This window comes from Schistocerca nitens, unplaced genomic scaffold (genome assembly GCF_023898315.1).
Source record: "Schistocerca nitens isolate TAMUIC-IGC-003100 unplaced genomic scaffold, iqSchNite1.1 HiC_scaffold_465, whole genome shotgun sequence".
NCBI classification, from domain to species: domain Eukaryota; kingdom Metazoa; phylum Arthropoda; class Insecta; order Orthoptera; family Acrididae; genus Schistocerca; species Schistocerca nitens.
In genome coordinates this window covers 72245-87520 of record NW_026045998.1, presented here as the reverse complement: position 1 = coordinate 87520, position 15276 = coordinate 72245, and the positions used below count along the sequence as shown (strand labels likewise).

General features: G+C 45.2%; 1 protein-coding gene across 1 annotated transcript in view; it reads right to left on the bottom strand.

Annotated features, from left to right (window-relative positions):
• Window positions 1–15276, bottom strand: part of LOC126232167 (zinc finger MYND domain-containing protein 11-like) — a 140112-nt gene that overhangs the window by 58546 nt on the left and 66290 nt on the right. The window contains exons 7-8 of the mRNA XM_049942468.1: window positions 14794–14990; window positions 10085–10201 (exon numbers count right to left, since the gene is read on the bottom strand). Coding sequence (XP_049798425.1) covers window positions 10085–10201; window positions 14794–14990 — 314 coding nt within the window. The remainder of the gene's footprint in view (window positions 1–10084; window positions 10202–14793; window positions 14991–15276) is intronic.

The window sequence follows — 15276 nt, the reverse complement described above, 5'->3', positions numbered from 1 at the left end:
CAGACAGACCAAAATCGCACGGACAGTTTGCACTAGAGAAGCTCGTCACAACTGACACACGCAAAGAAGCAATATATTCGATACCTCATCCAGAAACGCAACCTCTCTAAACCTGGACAGCGAGCCACACCGCGATGCAGAGCGCCTCTATTGCAGAGTCTGCCACTCGAGTTTGCTAAACATCTCCGTAACGCTGTCACGCTTACCAAATAACCCTGTGACGAAACGCGCCACTCTTCTTTGGATCTTCTCTATCTCCTCTGTCAACCCGACCTCGTACGGATCCCACACTGATGAGCAATACTCGAGTATAGGTCGAACGAGTCTTTTGTAAGCCACCTCCTTTGTTGACGGACTACATTTTCTAAGGACTCTCCTAATGAATCTCAACCTGCTACCCGCCTTACCGACAATTAATTTTATATGATCATTCCACTTCAAATCGTTCCGTACGCATACTCCCAGATATTTTACAGAAGTAACTGCTACCAGTGTTTGTTCCGCTATCACACAATCGTACAATGAAGGTTCCTTCTTTCTATGTATTCACAATACATTATATTTGTCTATGTTAAGGGCCAGCTGCCAGTCCCTGCACCAAGTACCTATCTGCTGCAGATCTTCCTGCATTTTGCTGCAATTTACTAATGCTGCAACTTCTCTGTATACTACAATGGGGTCGTAATATATTCCCAGATTTGTCATTCAATATCAGTTCTCGGAACGTTGATAACAGGCTTTTGCAGGGCAGCCGATGCTTACTTCGAGCACCGAGGTGAGGCACCTCAGTCGATAGAGATGCCACGTACTTCGGTGAGAGTATTATCGACACCAGACACAGGTTGGCAGAGCCTCACTGTGGGTCTCTATTCGGCCTACCAGTCACGTAAAGCGATACCCAGATTTCCGGGCCATCCGGACATGACAGTGACCCGACACTGGACCGCACGAGAACACCGAGTTTAGCACACTCGTGAAGTTTCCGGTCGACCGGGGACGACCGCCACGAGGGAGGAGTGCCGTATTGGGCCCTACTCCACACTTGTGGCTCCATCCGAGAAGAAGTAATGCAGTCCCAGCAACAATCTGTGTCATCCAGCAACACCGGGAAGCAGCTGCAGCTGCAGCCCAACTAGGGAATTACCGCCCCACACAAACACTGCTGTTAATACAAAATACACTACAGGGCATTAAAGTTGCTAAAACAAGAAGAAATGCAGGTGATAAACAAGTATTCATTGGACAAAATGCAGATGATAAACGAGTATTCATTGGACAAATATATTATACTAGAACCGACATGTGATTACATTTTCACGCAATTTGGGTGCATAGATCCTGAGAAATCAGTACCCAGAACAACCACCTCTGGCCATAACGGCCTCGATACGCCTGGGCATCGAGTCAAACAGAGCTCGGATGGCGTGTACAGGTACAGCTGCCCGTGCAGCTTCAACACGATACCACAGTTCATCGAGAGAAGTGACTGGCGTATTGTGACGAGCCAGTTGCTCGGCCACCATTGACCAGACGTTTTCAATTGGTGAGAGATCTGGAGAATGTGCTGGCCAGGGCAGCAGTCGAACATTTTCCGTATCCAGAAAGGCCTGTACACGACCTGCAACATCCGGTCGTGCATTATCCTGCTGAAATGTAGGGTTTCGCAGGGATCAAATGGAGGGTAGAGCCATGCGTTGTAATACATCTGAAATGTAACGTCCACTGTTCAAAGTGCCGTCAATGCGAACAAGAGGTGGCAGACGTGTAACCAATAGCACACCTTACCATCACGCCGCGTGATACGCCAGCATGACGATGACGAATACACATTTCCAATGTGCGTTCACCGCGATGTCGCCAAACGTGGATGCGACCATTGTGATGCTTTAAACAGAACCTGGATTCATCCGAAAAAATTACGTTTTGCCATTCGTGCACCCAGCTTCGTCGTCGAGTACACAGTTACAGGCGCTGCTGTCAGTGATGCAGCGTGAAGGGTAACCGCATCCGTGGTCTGCGAGCTGATAGTCCGTGCTGCTGCAAACATTGTCGAACTGTTCGTGGAGACGGTTGTTGTCTCGCAAACGTCCCTATGTGTTGACCCAGGGATCGAGATGTGGCTCCACGATCCGTTACAGCGGTGCGGGTAAGACGCCTGTCATCTCGACTGCTAGTGATACGAGGCCGTCGGGATCCAGCACGGAGTTCCGTATTATCCTCCTGAACCCACCAATTCCATATTCTGCTAACAGTCATCGGATCTCGATCAACGCGAGTAGCAATGTCGCGATACGATAAACCACAATCGCAATAGGCTACAATCCGATCTTTATCAAAGTCAGAAATGTGATGGTACGCATTTCTCCTCCTTACACGAGGCATCACAACAACGTTCCAGTCAGAAATGTGATGGTACGCATTTCTCCTCCTTACACGAGGCATCACAACAACGTTCCACCAGGCAATGTTGGTCAACTGCTGTTTGTGTATGAGAAATCAGTTCTTTCCTGTTGTCAGCACGTTGTAGGTGTCGCCACCAGTGCGAACCTTGTGTGAATGCTCTGAAAAGCCAATCATTTGCATATCACACCATCTTCTTCCTGTCGGTTAAATTTCGTGTCTGTAGCACATCATCTTCGTGGTGTAGCAAATTTACATCTACATCTACATTTATACTCCGTAATGGCCAGTAGTGTATATACCTACACATGGAACTGCGCCACAACTGGGAAATTGGACCACTGACGAATGGCACTGTGTTCAGCGCCGCACAATCCCGCACGACCCTTGTCGGTGAGTCTGGCAGTGACCTGGGGAGAGATCCCATTCTCCCATCAGACTGAAGAGGAAACAAAGTATTACCCCTTGCGACAACGTGTGGGCAGCAGTAGGGCACTACTTCGGGTGACGGCCGGTAGTGTTCGAGGGAGACTGACGGTACGAGGGAACGTAGAGGACGTTTCGCATCCTCGCACGTTACCTCTAACGCGATACTATCGCAGTGACACTTTTCGACAGGACGGTGCTTTTCCACACGTGCACACGTTGCTACGGACCGGCCGCGTGACATCAGAGTACTCCCGTGGACGGCTATATCCCCACGTCTGTCTCCGACTTCACGTGTGCGGCACCGGTTCGGGCGTCAACTCAGTGCCGGTGGCAGTATCCGGGATACCGAGGACCCGTTACGACAGCTGTTCGCGGACTCACCCCGTAAGAGGACGCGTCAGCTTTTTAAAACAGAATCTGACCGAATCGACGCATCCACCTAGACCGGCAGAGGTTTGACATTATACTGGTGAGTGGGTTTGTACCAAATACGTTCCTTCTAAATTTCACTTCACTTCACTATCACCAAATTAACGTAGTGTGCCCTCTCGAGCCATACAGGCTCATTTCACTTCTTCTCCACCTGCCGGGTGCTTCACTTTTTTTACCACGCAATATATTTGCAAGCTGCATAAAAAATGTCTTACTTTCCTACACAATCATACTAAAGGTTATAACTTCCGTATTTTTTTGTATCCTCCGTGTAAGTAATATCTGTGTAAGTTGCCGCCAATATACATTTCGCATTAAGGAACGTAAAGGTAAGATGGGGGAAATTTGGGCTTATACGGAGAGTTTTTTACCATCTTTTTCCCCTCACTATTTGTGAGTGGAACAGTGAGAGGAATAATCGGTAGTGATACAGAGCACACACTGCCTAGGACCGCACTGACATTTACTTGTCAGCTGGTGACGACCTACAAAGCCGGAAGACAGTTTGTGATCGAATAAATATAATTTTGCAAAACATTAGGATGTGTTTCCTATCTAATATTATTATTAAGGCAAAGTACCGAAAATTGTGGAAGGTCGGGGAGTGAGGGACGGAGCGAGTTATGCGGGAATGGAGAGGGCTTCTGATAGCTGGCAAGTGCATCACATTGACCTCAGGACATGTGAGAAAAACATTAACTTATTCTAAATTACAAAATAATTTAAACGTTTTCACGAATGAGCAGCCAGTCACCCTTTGTTATAGTAGACTTTTAATTTTCCCATCACTGGTTTCAAGTCGTCTAGCAGTTCATCAGATAGTACAGTTCTCAAAGATTTTTCACAGACTCGTAGGGATTTTCGTCGACGTATTTTGTCATTCCTCAGTTGCTACTACGTTTATAGAGATGCAGTCCGCACGTGCTACTAAATATCACACACATTCACTTCTTTTTATTTACAAAGCATTTTCACTAATCTGTAATACAAGTCTGTTTCACATGTACACATAATAATTATTGTGTATAAGAACTTTATTACACAAGAGTCATTTGGAAAGTAAAAACCTTTTCCTTACACAAATTTTTATTTGATGTAATTAAAAGAAACTGTATTTTACATACAATTCTATACCTAAGCTAGTTTTCTACATAGTCACCGTCATACCATTTTAGCAGCTTTTCTATGCCTCCTACATACTCTGTTGCCATCAAATTTTTGAACAATTGATTAACAACTTCCTTAAATTCATGATCACTTCCACTGTGATGTAGACTACACAATCTTTCAATTTGGGGAATGAGTGAATCATTTGAGGCTAACTCGGGACTGTACAGTGGGCGTTCACACATTTCCCACCGAAACTGCTGAAGCAAGTCTCGTGTCACTCCCGCTGCATGTGGGCGTGAATTACAACGGAGGAGGATGGCTCACCGGCTAGCAGTCCACACTGCTCGTTTTTTAATGGCTCGGCGAATCCACTGAGGCGTCTGACAGTAGGCCGCTGCAGTCCACTAACTGTGAAACGTCTGTCTGCTCGGATTTTTGTTTCGATCCTCACTTTGAGTCTGTCATTCACCACAGAGGGCCGGCCCCAGAGTGATTTTTGTCACGAACATTCTTCCGTCCGCCATCAGACGTGATACGCCACTTTTGAACTGACACTTTGTTCGTCACATTACCGTTAATCTTGTTACCTGTCTATATATTTCGAAGGGTCAGACTTTTTCTGCATTTAGAAAGTGGAAAATACAGTACACCTCACATGTGACGAGATCGTCTATTCTGTCAAACATTTTAAAGTTGTACAGCTAAGAAGTGATCACACTTGTCAAAACAAAACATTCTTTACTTTCTGAATGACCCTCATACAGTGATACTAAAAATTGACCTATAATACAGTTTTTTGTTATACTGTTACAGAGGAAACAGCTTTCTGAGTGCAAGTTCCACGAGGTAAAATTAGTATTCGATTTTTTGGGTCGTATTTAGCTGGCTTTCGTATACCAGAACGGTGGATTTTTGCCGTTTATGAACACATTCACTTTCACTGTGTCTCGGCTGAATGTGTTTACCGTATACAGTACTGCCAACGGTCTATCTGTGTTTTTCACCCATCTGATATTGTTGTTTAGTGTCTATGTGTAGTTTAACATTTGTTCACATAGATATGTCCGTTATAGTATGTGGTAAAGTCTCCTCTGGGAAACAGGAGGAATTTTGGGTGGAGGGAACTGCAAACTGTTCTTTTTTTACTCTAGAATCATTATGTAGCCACAATTATTATATAAATAAAACAAACACGTATTGCAGGCCACTGAAGATGCTTCATAAATTAAACACGACGTGAAACGTGAACAGTATAAAACAAATACCCTTTCGTATAGTTCCACAGATAGATCACATCTCCAAGAAAATTGTTTGATATTAATTATACTCTTAAGACAAAAAACGGGATGTGCCGCGAAGGAACTATTCGAATAGGACGGAAGTAGGTAGGTGTGACAAATGACTACAATTTGAGAAAACTTAGACGATTTCCAAATTGAGAACGTCAATAACACGTCGGTCCATGCCTGTCTCTCACGCAAGCAGTTATTCGGCACAGTACTGATTAATAGAGTAGTCTGATGTCCTCCCCGAGGGATACTCTGCCAAATTCTGTCCGACTGGCACGTCGGATCGTCAAAATTGTGAGTCGGTCGGACGGCCCCGTCCACAGTGCTCCAAAAGTTCACAATTGGGAGATATCCGGTAACACTGCTGACCGACATAGCGTTTTGCAAACACGAAGACGAGCAACAGAAACTCTCACCGAGTACACGCGGACATTACCTTGCCGAAATGTACGCCCGGGGAGGCTCGCCACGAAAGGCGACGAAGGGGGGCACGAATATTGCCTACGAAGTGCTGCGAGCGGTGGTGCTGCGACAGAAAAGAACGGCACCCCAGATCGTCATTCCCGGTTGTCAGGATGTATGGCGAGTGACAGTCCGACAGCTATCCCGTCACTTCCGAGCCACCTCCGGACACTTCACACTATTCGAAGCGGGACTCGTCACTGGAGAAATTCTACTTCAGTCAATAGGTCTCCATCTCCGGGCCAAAGACACGCCTCGAACGCACCAGACGACGGTGGTATACCGACCCGACTGTCTCCCGCCACAGAGCCCGACATCTGGGAATGACGGTCTGGGGTGCCACTTCTTTTCACGATAACACACCTTCAGTAGTCATCCGCAGCACATTTACAGCAGAGTGGTACGTCTCCGATAATTCGATATTCCGTGTCCCGTTTTGTGGCCTCCGTGGCGAGCTATCCTGTGCTTACATTTAGGCCAGACGATACCCACACGCGCACAGCTTTTCTTCGAGCTTAGCACACGGCTTTTCTTCGAGCTCGCCAAACCGTACCTCGGTCAGCGAGTTCACCGGCCCTCTCCTCGACGGAGAACATTTGGACCATTGCGGGCAGGGCCCTACCACCTGCTCGGGATTCTGACGCTCTGACGTGTCAAGTCTGACAGAATTTGGCACGGTATCCCTCGGAAGGGCAGCCGACAACTTTGTTAATCGATGTCGGGCTAAATAACTGCTCGCATAAAGGCCACGGGGGGGACCGACGTGTTATCGACTTGCGGAATTTCTGAAGCTCCGTCTTTTGAATAAGTCACCCAACTTTTCTGGAACTGTAATCATTTGTTTGCCCGTGTATTACATCACATCTACCAATTTCTGTCACATTCGGCTAACTCCTTTGCGACGAGTTTTTTTTAGTCTTAAGGGGAGACGGAAGGCGAGTGGGCTTCAAAAATTCGATTTTTAGATTTCGGCATATTTGAAAAGCCCGGTATTTCGTGCGTCAAACAGTTTTTGTTTTATATAAATACGATAATTTTTTCGTGAGATGTCTGTTTTCCTGACGCTCTGTGCAATCTGGGGACTGTGACAGCAAGGCTTACGACCAGATATGTGCAAAACTACCCTATGGTCCTAATGTCACAATTTCTAAATTACAGTGCATTGGGCATGTCCGGAAGAGAATGGGGTCCCGGTTCAGAAGATGATTGAAAGAAAAGTAAAAAATAGTATTGGAAGACGGTACGAAAATAGGTGGTAAAGGTCGCCTGACAAATGTTGAAATAGATAGATTACAGAATTATTGTGGCTTGGCCATAAGAAGAAAAGTAGGGAATATAGAAAGCACGAAAAAAGCTGTAAGGGCTATCTTTTTCCATAAGCTTTCCACAAATGAAAATCCAGTGCACAGTCTTTGCCTGAATGATCCTGACACTTGGTGAAAGTACAGAAGTGCCAGATATGACCACAAACATTCTTTACCTACATCAGTAATGAATGAAATTACACCCATATTTAAACACCTTTGTAAAGATACCTTGTTGAAGAAATGTCTTCATGGGAAAACCCAAAATTCATTCATTTGACGAATGTGTGAATTCTGTCATTTGAAACTGGTTACCAAAAACTATTTCTTCAGCTTACAACCCTCAAATTTGGTGTTTATGATGCTATTTTATGCTTCAATGATGGTGTAATTAGAAAACTGGATGTTTTGGAATTATTAGGAATAAAATCTAGTCGAAATACTGGAAAATCCTTGGTGCGAATAGATAAAGGGATAATCCGTAAAGCAGATATTGCTAATTTAAAATGCACAAAAGAAGCCAGACAGAAAAGAAGAGGGACCAAGAGAAGAAAAGAACATCAGTATGATACATATGCTGCTCAGTTTGGTGCAGGAAAATATTTATTAGTGGTAAGTAATTCTCATCAATAACTATACTAGAATTGCAATATTAAACTTTAAATGGATTTTTCTCAAAACTACATTTTTTTTTTTACTTTAAGGTAGCATTATTTGATAATCTAATGTGGTTAGGAACATGAAATTTGGTCAATTGGTACTGCAGAAGGTAATAAGTTATTACGCCCACAACTACCCTCCCGACCTGGTACAGAAGCAAATAACCAGAGCCACTTCCTCATCCTCTCAAACCCAGAACCTCCCACAGAAGAACCACAAAAGTGCTCCACTTGTGACAGGATACTTACCGGGACTGGACCAGACTCTGAATGTGGCTCTCTAGCAGGGATACGACTTCCTCAAATCCTGCCCCGAAATGAGATCCATCTGTCACGAAATCTTCCCCACTCCACTGAGAGTGTCTTTCTGCCGTCCACCTAACCTTCGTAACCTCTCGGTTCATCCCTATGAAATCCCCAAACCACCTTCCCTACCCTCTGGCTCCTACCCTTGTAACCGCCCCCAGTGTAAGACCTGTCCCGTGCACCCTACTACCACCACCACCACCACCACCACCACCACCACCTACTCCAGTCCTGTAACCCAGAAGGTGTACACGATCAAAGTCAGAGCCACGTGTGAAAGCACCCACGTGATTTACCAACTGTCATGCCTACACTGTGAAGCTTTCTATGTGGGAATGACCAGCAACAAACTGTCCATTCGCACGAACGGACACAGGCAGACAGTGTTTGTCGGTAATGAGGATCACCCTGTGGCTAAACATGCCTCGGTGCATGGCCAGCACATCTTGGCACAGTGTTACACCGTCCGGGTTATCTGGATACTTCCCACCAACACCAACCTATCCGAACTTCGGAGATGGGAACTTGCTCTTCAATATATCCTCTCTTCCCGTTACCCACCAGGCCTCAATCTCCGCTAATTTCAAGTTGCCGCCACTCATACCTCACCTGGCATTCAACAACATCTTTGCCTCTTCACTTCCGCCTCGACTGACATCTCTGCCCACCCTCTTTGCATTTACATATGTCTGCCTGTGTCTGTATATGTACGGATGAATATATACATGTGTGTGTGTGTGTGTGTGTGTGTGTGTGTGTGTGTGTGTGTGTGTGTGTGTGGGCACGCGCGAGTGCACAAGTGTGTATACCTGTCCCTTTTTCCCCCCCTAAGGTACGTCTTTCAGCTCCCGGGATTGGAATGACTCCTTACCCTCTCCCTTAAAACCCACATCCTTTCGTCTTTCCTTCTCCTTCACTCTTTCCTGATGAAGCAACCTTGGGTTGCGAAAGCTTGAATATTTGTGTGTATGTGTTTTTTTATTGTGTCTATCAACATAGCAGCAATTTCTTGTTTGGTAAGTTACAGCATCATCGTTCTTTTGAAAAGTCTACCTATTCAAAGGGTAAAATAGCATTGGCAGAATAGGAATAAAAATTGCCTTCCATCCCCCACCACCAGAGTGTATTAATATTAATTACACAACACTACACACACTTTGCAGCATGAAACAAGACCCAAATGGTTTACAGGATACATACAAGATATATACAGTGTATAAAAAACAAAGAATTACTTTTGTGAAGTTACTCAGTGGTTTATTTAGATCCTGTAAAACATGTAGCAGTTATTACCTGCAGCAAAGCACGTGCACTGTTGCGTAAAACAGTAACTATAGAACATAAACACTGTTTTACAAAATGATTTTGCACCAGGATTAATCTTACGGCTAAGCCAGTAAGACGAAAATAAAAGTTCTACAGCACAAAAGGGGACAGGTTGCAGTCAGTTCTGAAACTCTTAATATGTCACAGCTGCAGCATTCCAATACCGTAACAGATAAAAGTTTTACAATATAATTGCCTTACAGTCCGACAAAATCTTCGTAAGTGAACGGCTGAAAAAAAGTCGTTAACGAGAGGGACGTCTTGCACACGACTCCACCCGGCTGATTCCCTGAGAAGATTTCGTCAGAGCGCCTCGGCGAAAAAGTGCGTGTTCACAAACCATAGTGAGAGTGTTTGGGGATGTCACCTGCAAGGTGTGTATGTTGACGGAGATGGGTCGGATGTGGACCTTCTCGATGTGCGCGCGCTGGTGCTGCCCGCCGAAGAAGCGCACGTCGTACTGGTCTCCCTCCACCTTTATCACCTGCGGAGAGCGTGAGCGAGAGTTAGCGTCAACTACTCACCACAGGCGAGAAAAGACGACAAACACAGATTAAAATTACTGTCAGTCACGAAGGACTGATAAAAATATTTATTCTAACTAGTATACATTTACACAAATAAAAACATTTGTCACTGATGTATAAAAACAGACAAGAATAACAGGTGAAGTTGAGATCCAAACTCATCTATCACTTCCCAGTTATAAAATAGAAGTACTTTCTGTGGTGTTACATAACCTTTTTAGGGTTCTGTACCTCAATCAGCAACGGAACACTTACAGGATCACTCGGCTGCTCGTCCGTTCGACTATTAAAACCCCTTTTCCTCACGAACAGGCAGGTGTATCGAGCTGAAATTCGTGCCACTTACTGAGGTCCGGTCATACTGTGTCCCGATCGTGACATATGCATCCGAAACTCGGGTTACGGAAGGGAGAGAGAAAAGCAAAGCACAATCTAGTGAGATGAAATTCTTGAGGACCAGTATTGGTGTGACAAAGATAGATGGGTTAAGAAATGAGAGGATCAGAGAGTTAATGAAGGTGGAGCCATTACAGGAGGAGATAGAGAAATCGAGGCTGAGATGGTACGGACACGTTAAGTGAATGGAGGAGAAAAGAATACCCAGGAGGATACACGAGATGAAATTGGCAGGAAAGAGACAGAGACAGACAGGTGGCCGAAAGGAGTGGAGGAATGCATCCAGGAGAAAGGAGAAGACTGGACCGAGGTGAAGACGGAGAGATGGTGGCAAGACAGAAGACGATGGAGAGGCCTATGTTCCAAACAGACCGGGACAGAGGCTGGAAACTGTCCAAGATGATGACGATTATGATGACCAAGGTTCACAATCCCTTGGCGGTAGAATAAACTGAAGCTTCTAAGTGAATGCAATCAAAAGATACGGCCATTTATGTCGCATATTTTGATACTCGAAAACTCACTCGTAGGGTACTTCCCTCGGACCTAAAACCATCAAATTTGCAAGAAGCACTACACCTAAACGAAAAAACAATCTGAACAAGATTAATATGTACTTATATCACACAAAAAATTCTTTAATTATTTGTTATCCAACTACAAACTTAAAATTAAAACATTCCAGGGACCAATAACTCGCCAGTATCAATGTCAAGAACATGCAAAAATTGTTGAGACTCTCAGCTCCCGGGATGGATGGTATGTCTATGTACATAATTAAGCCTGTCACGTTTTCCCTTACAGAACCTCTCTTTTCAGGATTATTGAACATATTCTGAGTTTAAGTATAGTAAATTTCCTTGAGGGTGAAAAGCTTTTGTCCACTAATCAGTACAGATTTAAAAATCATCGCTCACGTGAAACTCGGCTTCCCTTTTCTCACATGATATTCTGCAACCCGTGGATAAAGAGCAACAGGCAGATTCCGGATCAGAGTTTTCAGAAAAGTATTTGACACGGTGCCCCACTGCAAGCTGTTCAATAATGGGACAAGCATATGGAATAAGTTCACAGATATCTGAGGGCCTCTAAGACTTCTTAAGTAGTAGAACCCAGTACGCCATCCTCGACAGCGAACGTTCGCTAGAGACGAGTGTATCGTCAGGAGTGCCCCACGGAAGTGTGACAGGATTGCTACTGTTCTCTACATCCACAAATGATCTGGCAGACAGGACGGCCAGCAATCTGAGGTCAAGAGGGCCTCAGAATAACTACACACAGTGTTGTCAAGATAATTTGGAAGTGCACTGATGTCTGATGTGGAATTTATGAGAAACAACTTTGAAATTATTAAATGTCTTCGCTTAACACTTTCTGCGCACATTTGTTTCGGATACATTCTAAGAACTGCGTGTCTGTAAACAATAAAAATTAGACTGTCATGTGGAATGTTTCATACTTGGTCTATACCACTACAAATGTTAGGTTGGTGCATAATTTTGTAATGTTTTTCCAAAAGTTTAATAAACACAAAAGATATACATAACAGAGACTTCAGTTTCCAATAATATATTCTCCGTCAATATTTAAAACAGTCAGCCATCGCTCGAGTAATTTTTTGATTCTGCAAAAGTAGAAATCACTCTCTTTTGAGACGATCAACTCATTGATCCGTGTTTGAAGCATATTTTCATTTCGAAAGGAAGTTCCTTCGAGGTCGTTCGACAGAGAGCGGAAAAGATGACTGTCTGAGGGCGGACGATCAGACGAATGAGGTCAGTACGGAATGACTTCCGAACCCGACCCCTGTATAGTGTTTTTTGTCAGTCTAGCAGAATGTGTGCGGGTGTTATTGTGGACTAATGTCACTCCACACCGTCTTCCCGCACACCGTTCTCGGACCGAGTCTGCGAGACGTCTCAGTCGTCAACAGTAAGTGTCGGCAGTGACAGTTACATCTCGGGGAAGCAATTTGTAGTACACCGCATCCCCGCTGTTGCACCAGATGTGGAACAAGATCTTCTGTGGATGCACACAGGCCTTTGTACAGGGAACTGCTGCCTCTTTTTTTAACTGAACTATTCCTTTCTTTACCTCGAGTTAGCATAAACACACCATTTCTCGTCACCAGTAACAATAAATCGTAGGAACGGCCGGCAATGTTAACGAGTCGATGACCAGCGAGCAGAGAAGCACCCACTGATTTTTCTGATTTTTGGCTTATACCGTGCTGTGCCAATTTTTGAACCTTCCCCGCAGCATCCAAATGTCACACGATGCTGGAACAGCTCATCACATCTACCACTTCTCAAGTACACTGTCGTGGATCATTGTGGATTAACGCATTTAAACAATCTTTACGAAACCCCAAAGTGAATGTGGAGAGTCACTAATGTCAAAACGATCCTCCCGGAAATGAGGAAACCATTTTCTTGCTGTGCTCTAACTGGCATTATCTCCACACACGGCATAAATGTTTCTGGCTGCCTCAGCTGCCACCACCCTGCTATCAAACTCAAACAGACGAATGTGTCACAAAAGTTCCGATTTCTGCACGAGGCACTCCATTTTCTAGCATCCACAGCTCCACTCGTTTCCTCCAAATGGCAAAATGGCAATATGTGAACTCAACTGGCAACAGTGAGCAACAATAAAAAATTACAATCAATATACAAACCCACAGCAACCCTAATACCAACACGCAAAACAAAAACACTACGAGCTTACACACCAACCTAACATTTACTAATTTTGAAACATACTGTATATACCAAGTGAATCACAGCAGAAGGAATTATTTAATTGGCTAGGTAAAAAAAGTATCTACTCACTGAGCAGTGGCAGGATACACGCGTGAGACTGTCGTGATTGGCGAGCTTTAGGAGCCGGTGGCCCCTCCTTCGGGCAGAAGGGTTGAAGGGGAAGGAAGAAGGGTGCAGGAAAAGAACTGGACAGGCCTACGAAAAGGGGTCGCTTTTGGGAAAGCCACCCAGAACTGTGGGTCAGGGGAGATTTGCCGTACAGGATGAGAAGTAAAGTCCGATTGTCGATTGTCGGGGCTGCATCAGACGATATTTGAGAACCCGAGAGCTTTAAGGTGGAAGACAGGGTAATATGCAAGACAAGAGATTACTGCATAAACATCTTGCATGAGGTAATAAGAGCGAAAAGCTAAAGTGCACTGTATGTAACAGAGGTGGGAGGGGGCGGTGAAAAATAGACGGTGGAGACAATGAAAGATGTAGAAAACTAAAACAGAGTGAAGCAAAGAGTAGTTACAGCGATGGAACGCTGGGACCGCAGAATTAACGTAAATTAAGGCCAGGTGGATGGTGGGAACGGAGGACGTGCTGTATTGCTAGTTCCCACGTACTAAGTTCTGATAAACTGGTGTCTGGGGGAAGAATCCAGACGGCACGCGTGGTGAAACAGGCTCCGAGGTCACGTCGTACCGCACACTCTGCAACAGACTAGCACTACAACGTGTCCTTAATTCTCGCCACCCACACGGCCTTAATTTACGTAAATTTCTCCAGTCTCAGCTTTTCATCACTGTAACTACTCTTTGCTTCACTCTGTTTTAGTTTCCTACATCTTTCATTGTCTCCACCGTCTATTTTTCACCGACCCCTCCCACCTCTGTTACGTACAGTGCACTTAGCTTTTCGCTCCTTTTACCTCGTGCAAGATGTTTATGCAGTAATCTCTGTCTTGCATATTACCCTGTCTTCCACCTTTAAGCTCTCAGGTTCTCAAATATCGTCCGACGCAGCCCCAACAATCGGACTTTACTTCTCATCCTGTACGGCAAGTCTCCCCTTCCCTGACCCACAGTTCTGAGTGGCTTTCACAAAAGCTACCCCTTTTCGTAGACCTCTCCAGTTCTTTTCCTGCACCCTTCTTCCTTCCCCTTCAACCCTTCTGCGCGAAGGAGGAGCCACCGGCTCCAAACGCTCGCCAATCACAACCGTCTCACGCGTGTATTCTTCTGGCGAGTACATTTTTTATCTGTCCGATTAAATAATTTTAACGACAGGAGGAATGTTACAGATGCCCACAGATTACTTAATTTGTACACGAGAAGAGCTAAAGCTGCCGACCGGAGCTCCTGCAGCAGCTCCGCCCTTCCGACAGTACGGGAGCGGTGCAGTACCTTAGCCGGCCAGTACGGAAAGCCCTTCTGCTTGGCGTAGACGAGCTGGTGGGGCGGGCGGCAGGGCTCGCAGAACCAGTGCTTGTCCTTCTTCTCGTTGGAGACCCGGTAGCAGTCGCGGCACTGCCGGATCTCCGTCAGGTCGTAGACGCAGTCCCGCAGCATCTGCCGCGCCATGTCCGCCAGGCTGCTGTGCACTGCGAGAGAAAGCACAGCTCCGTTCAGTCGTTACAGAGTCGGCGACCTCCCGGCACCGTCGGTCGGAACGAAACGTTTCCGACCGTCGGGCCGTTTCTTTTTCCCATTTTACAACTGACATTTACTTTACGGAGGATATGCAGACAAGATAACGCCTTTCTTAGCAATCGTATACAACCTCCCACTTGATGAAAGGCCTGTTCCTAAAGACTGGAAAGTAGCACAGTGTTACAATCCGAGTCAAGATAGATGTAACGGAACTTGAATAGCGTATTTGCCTCTATT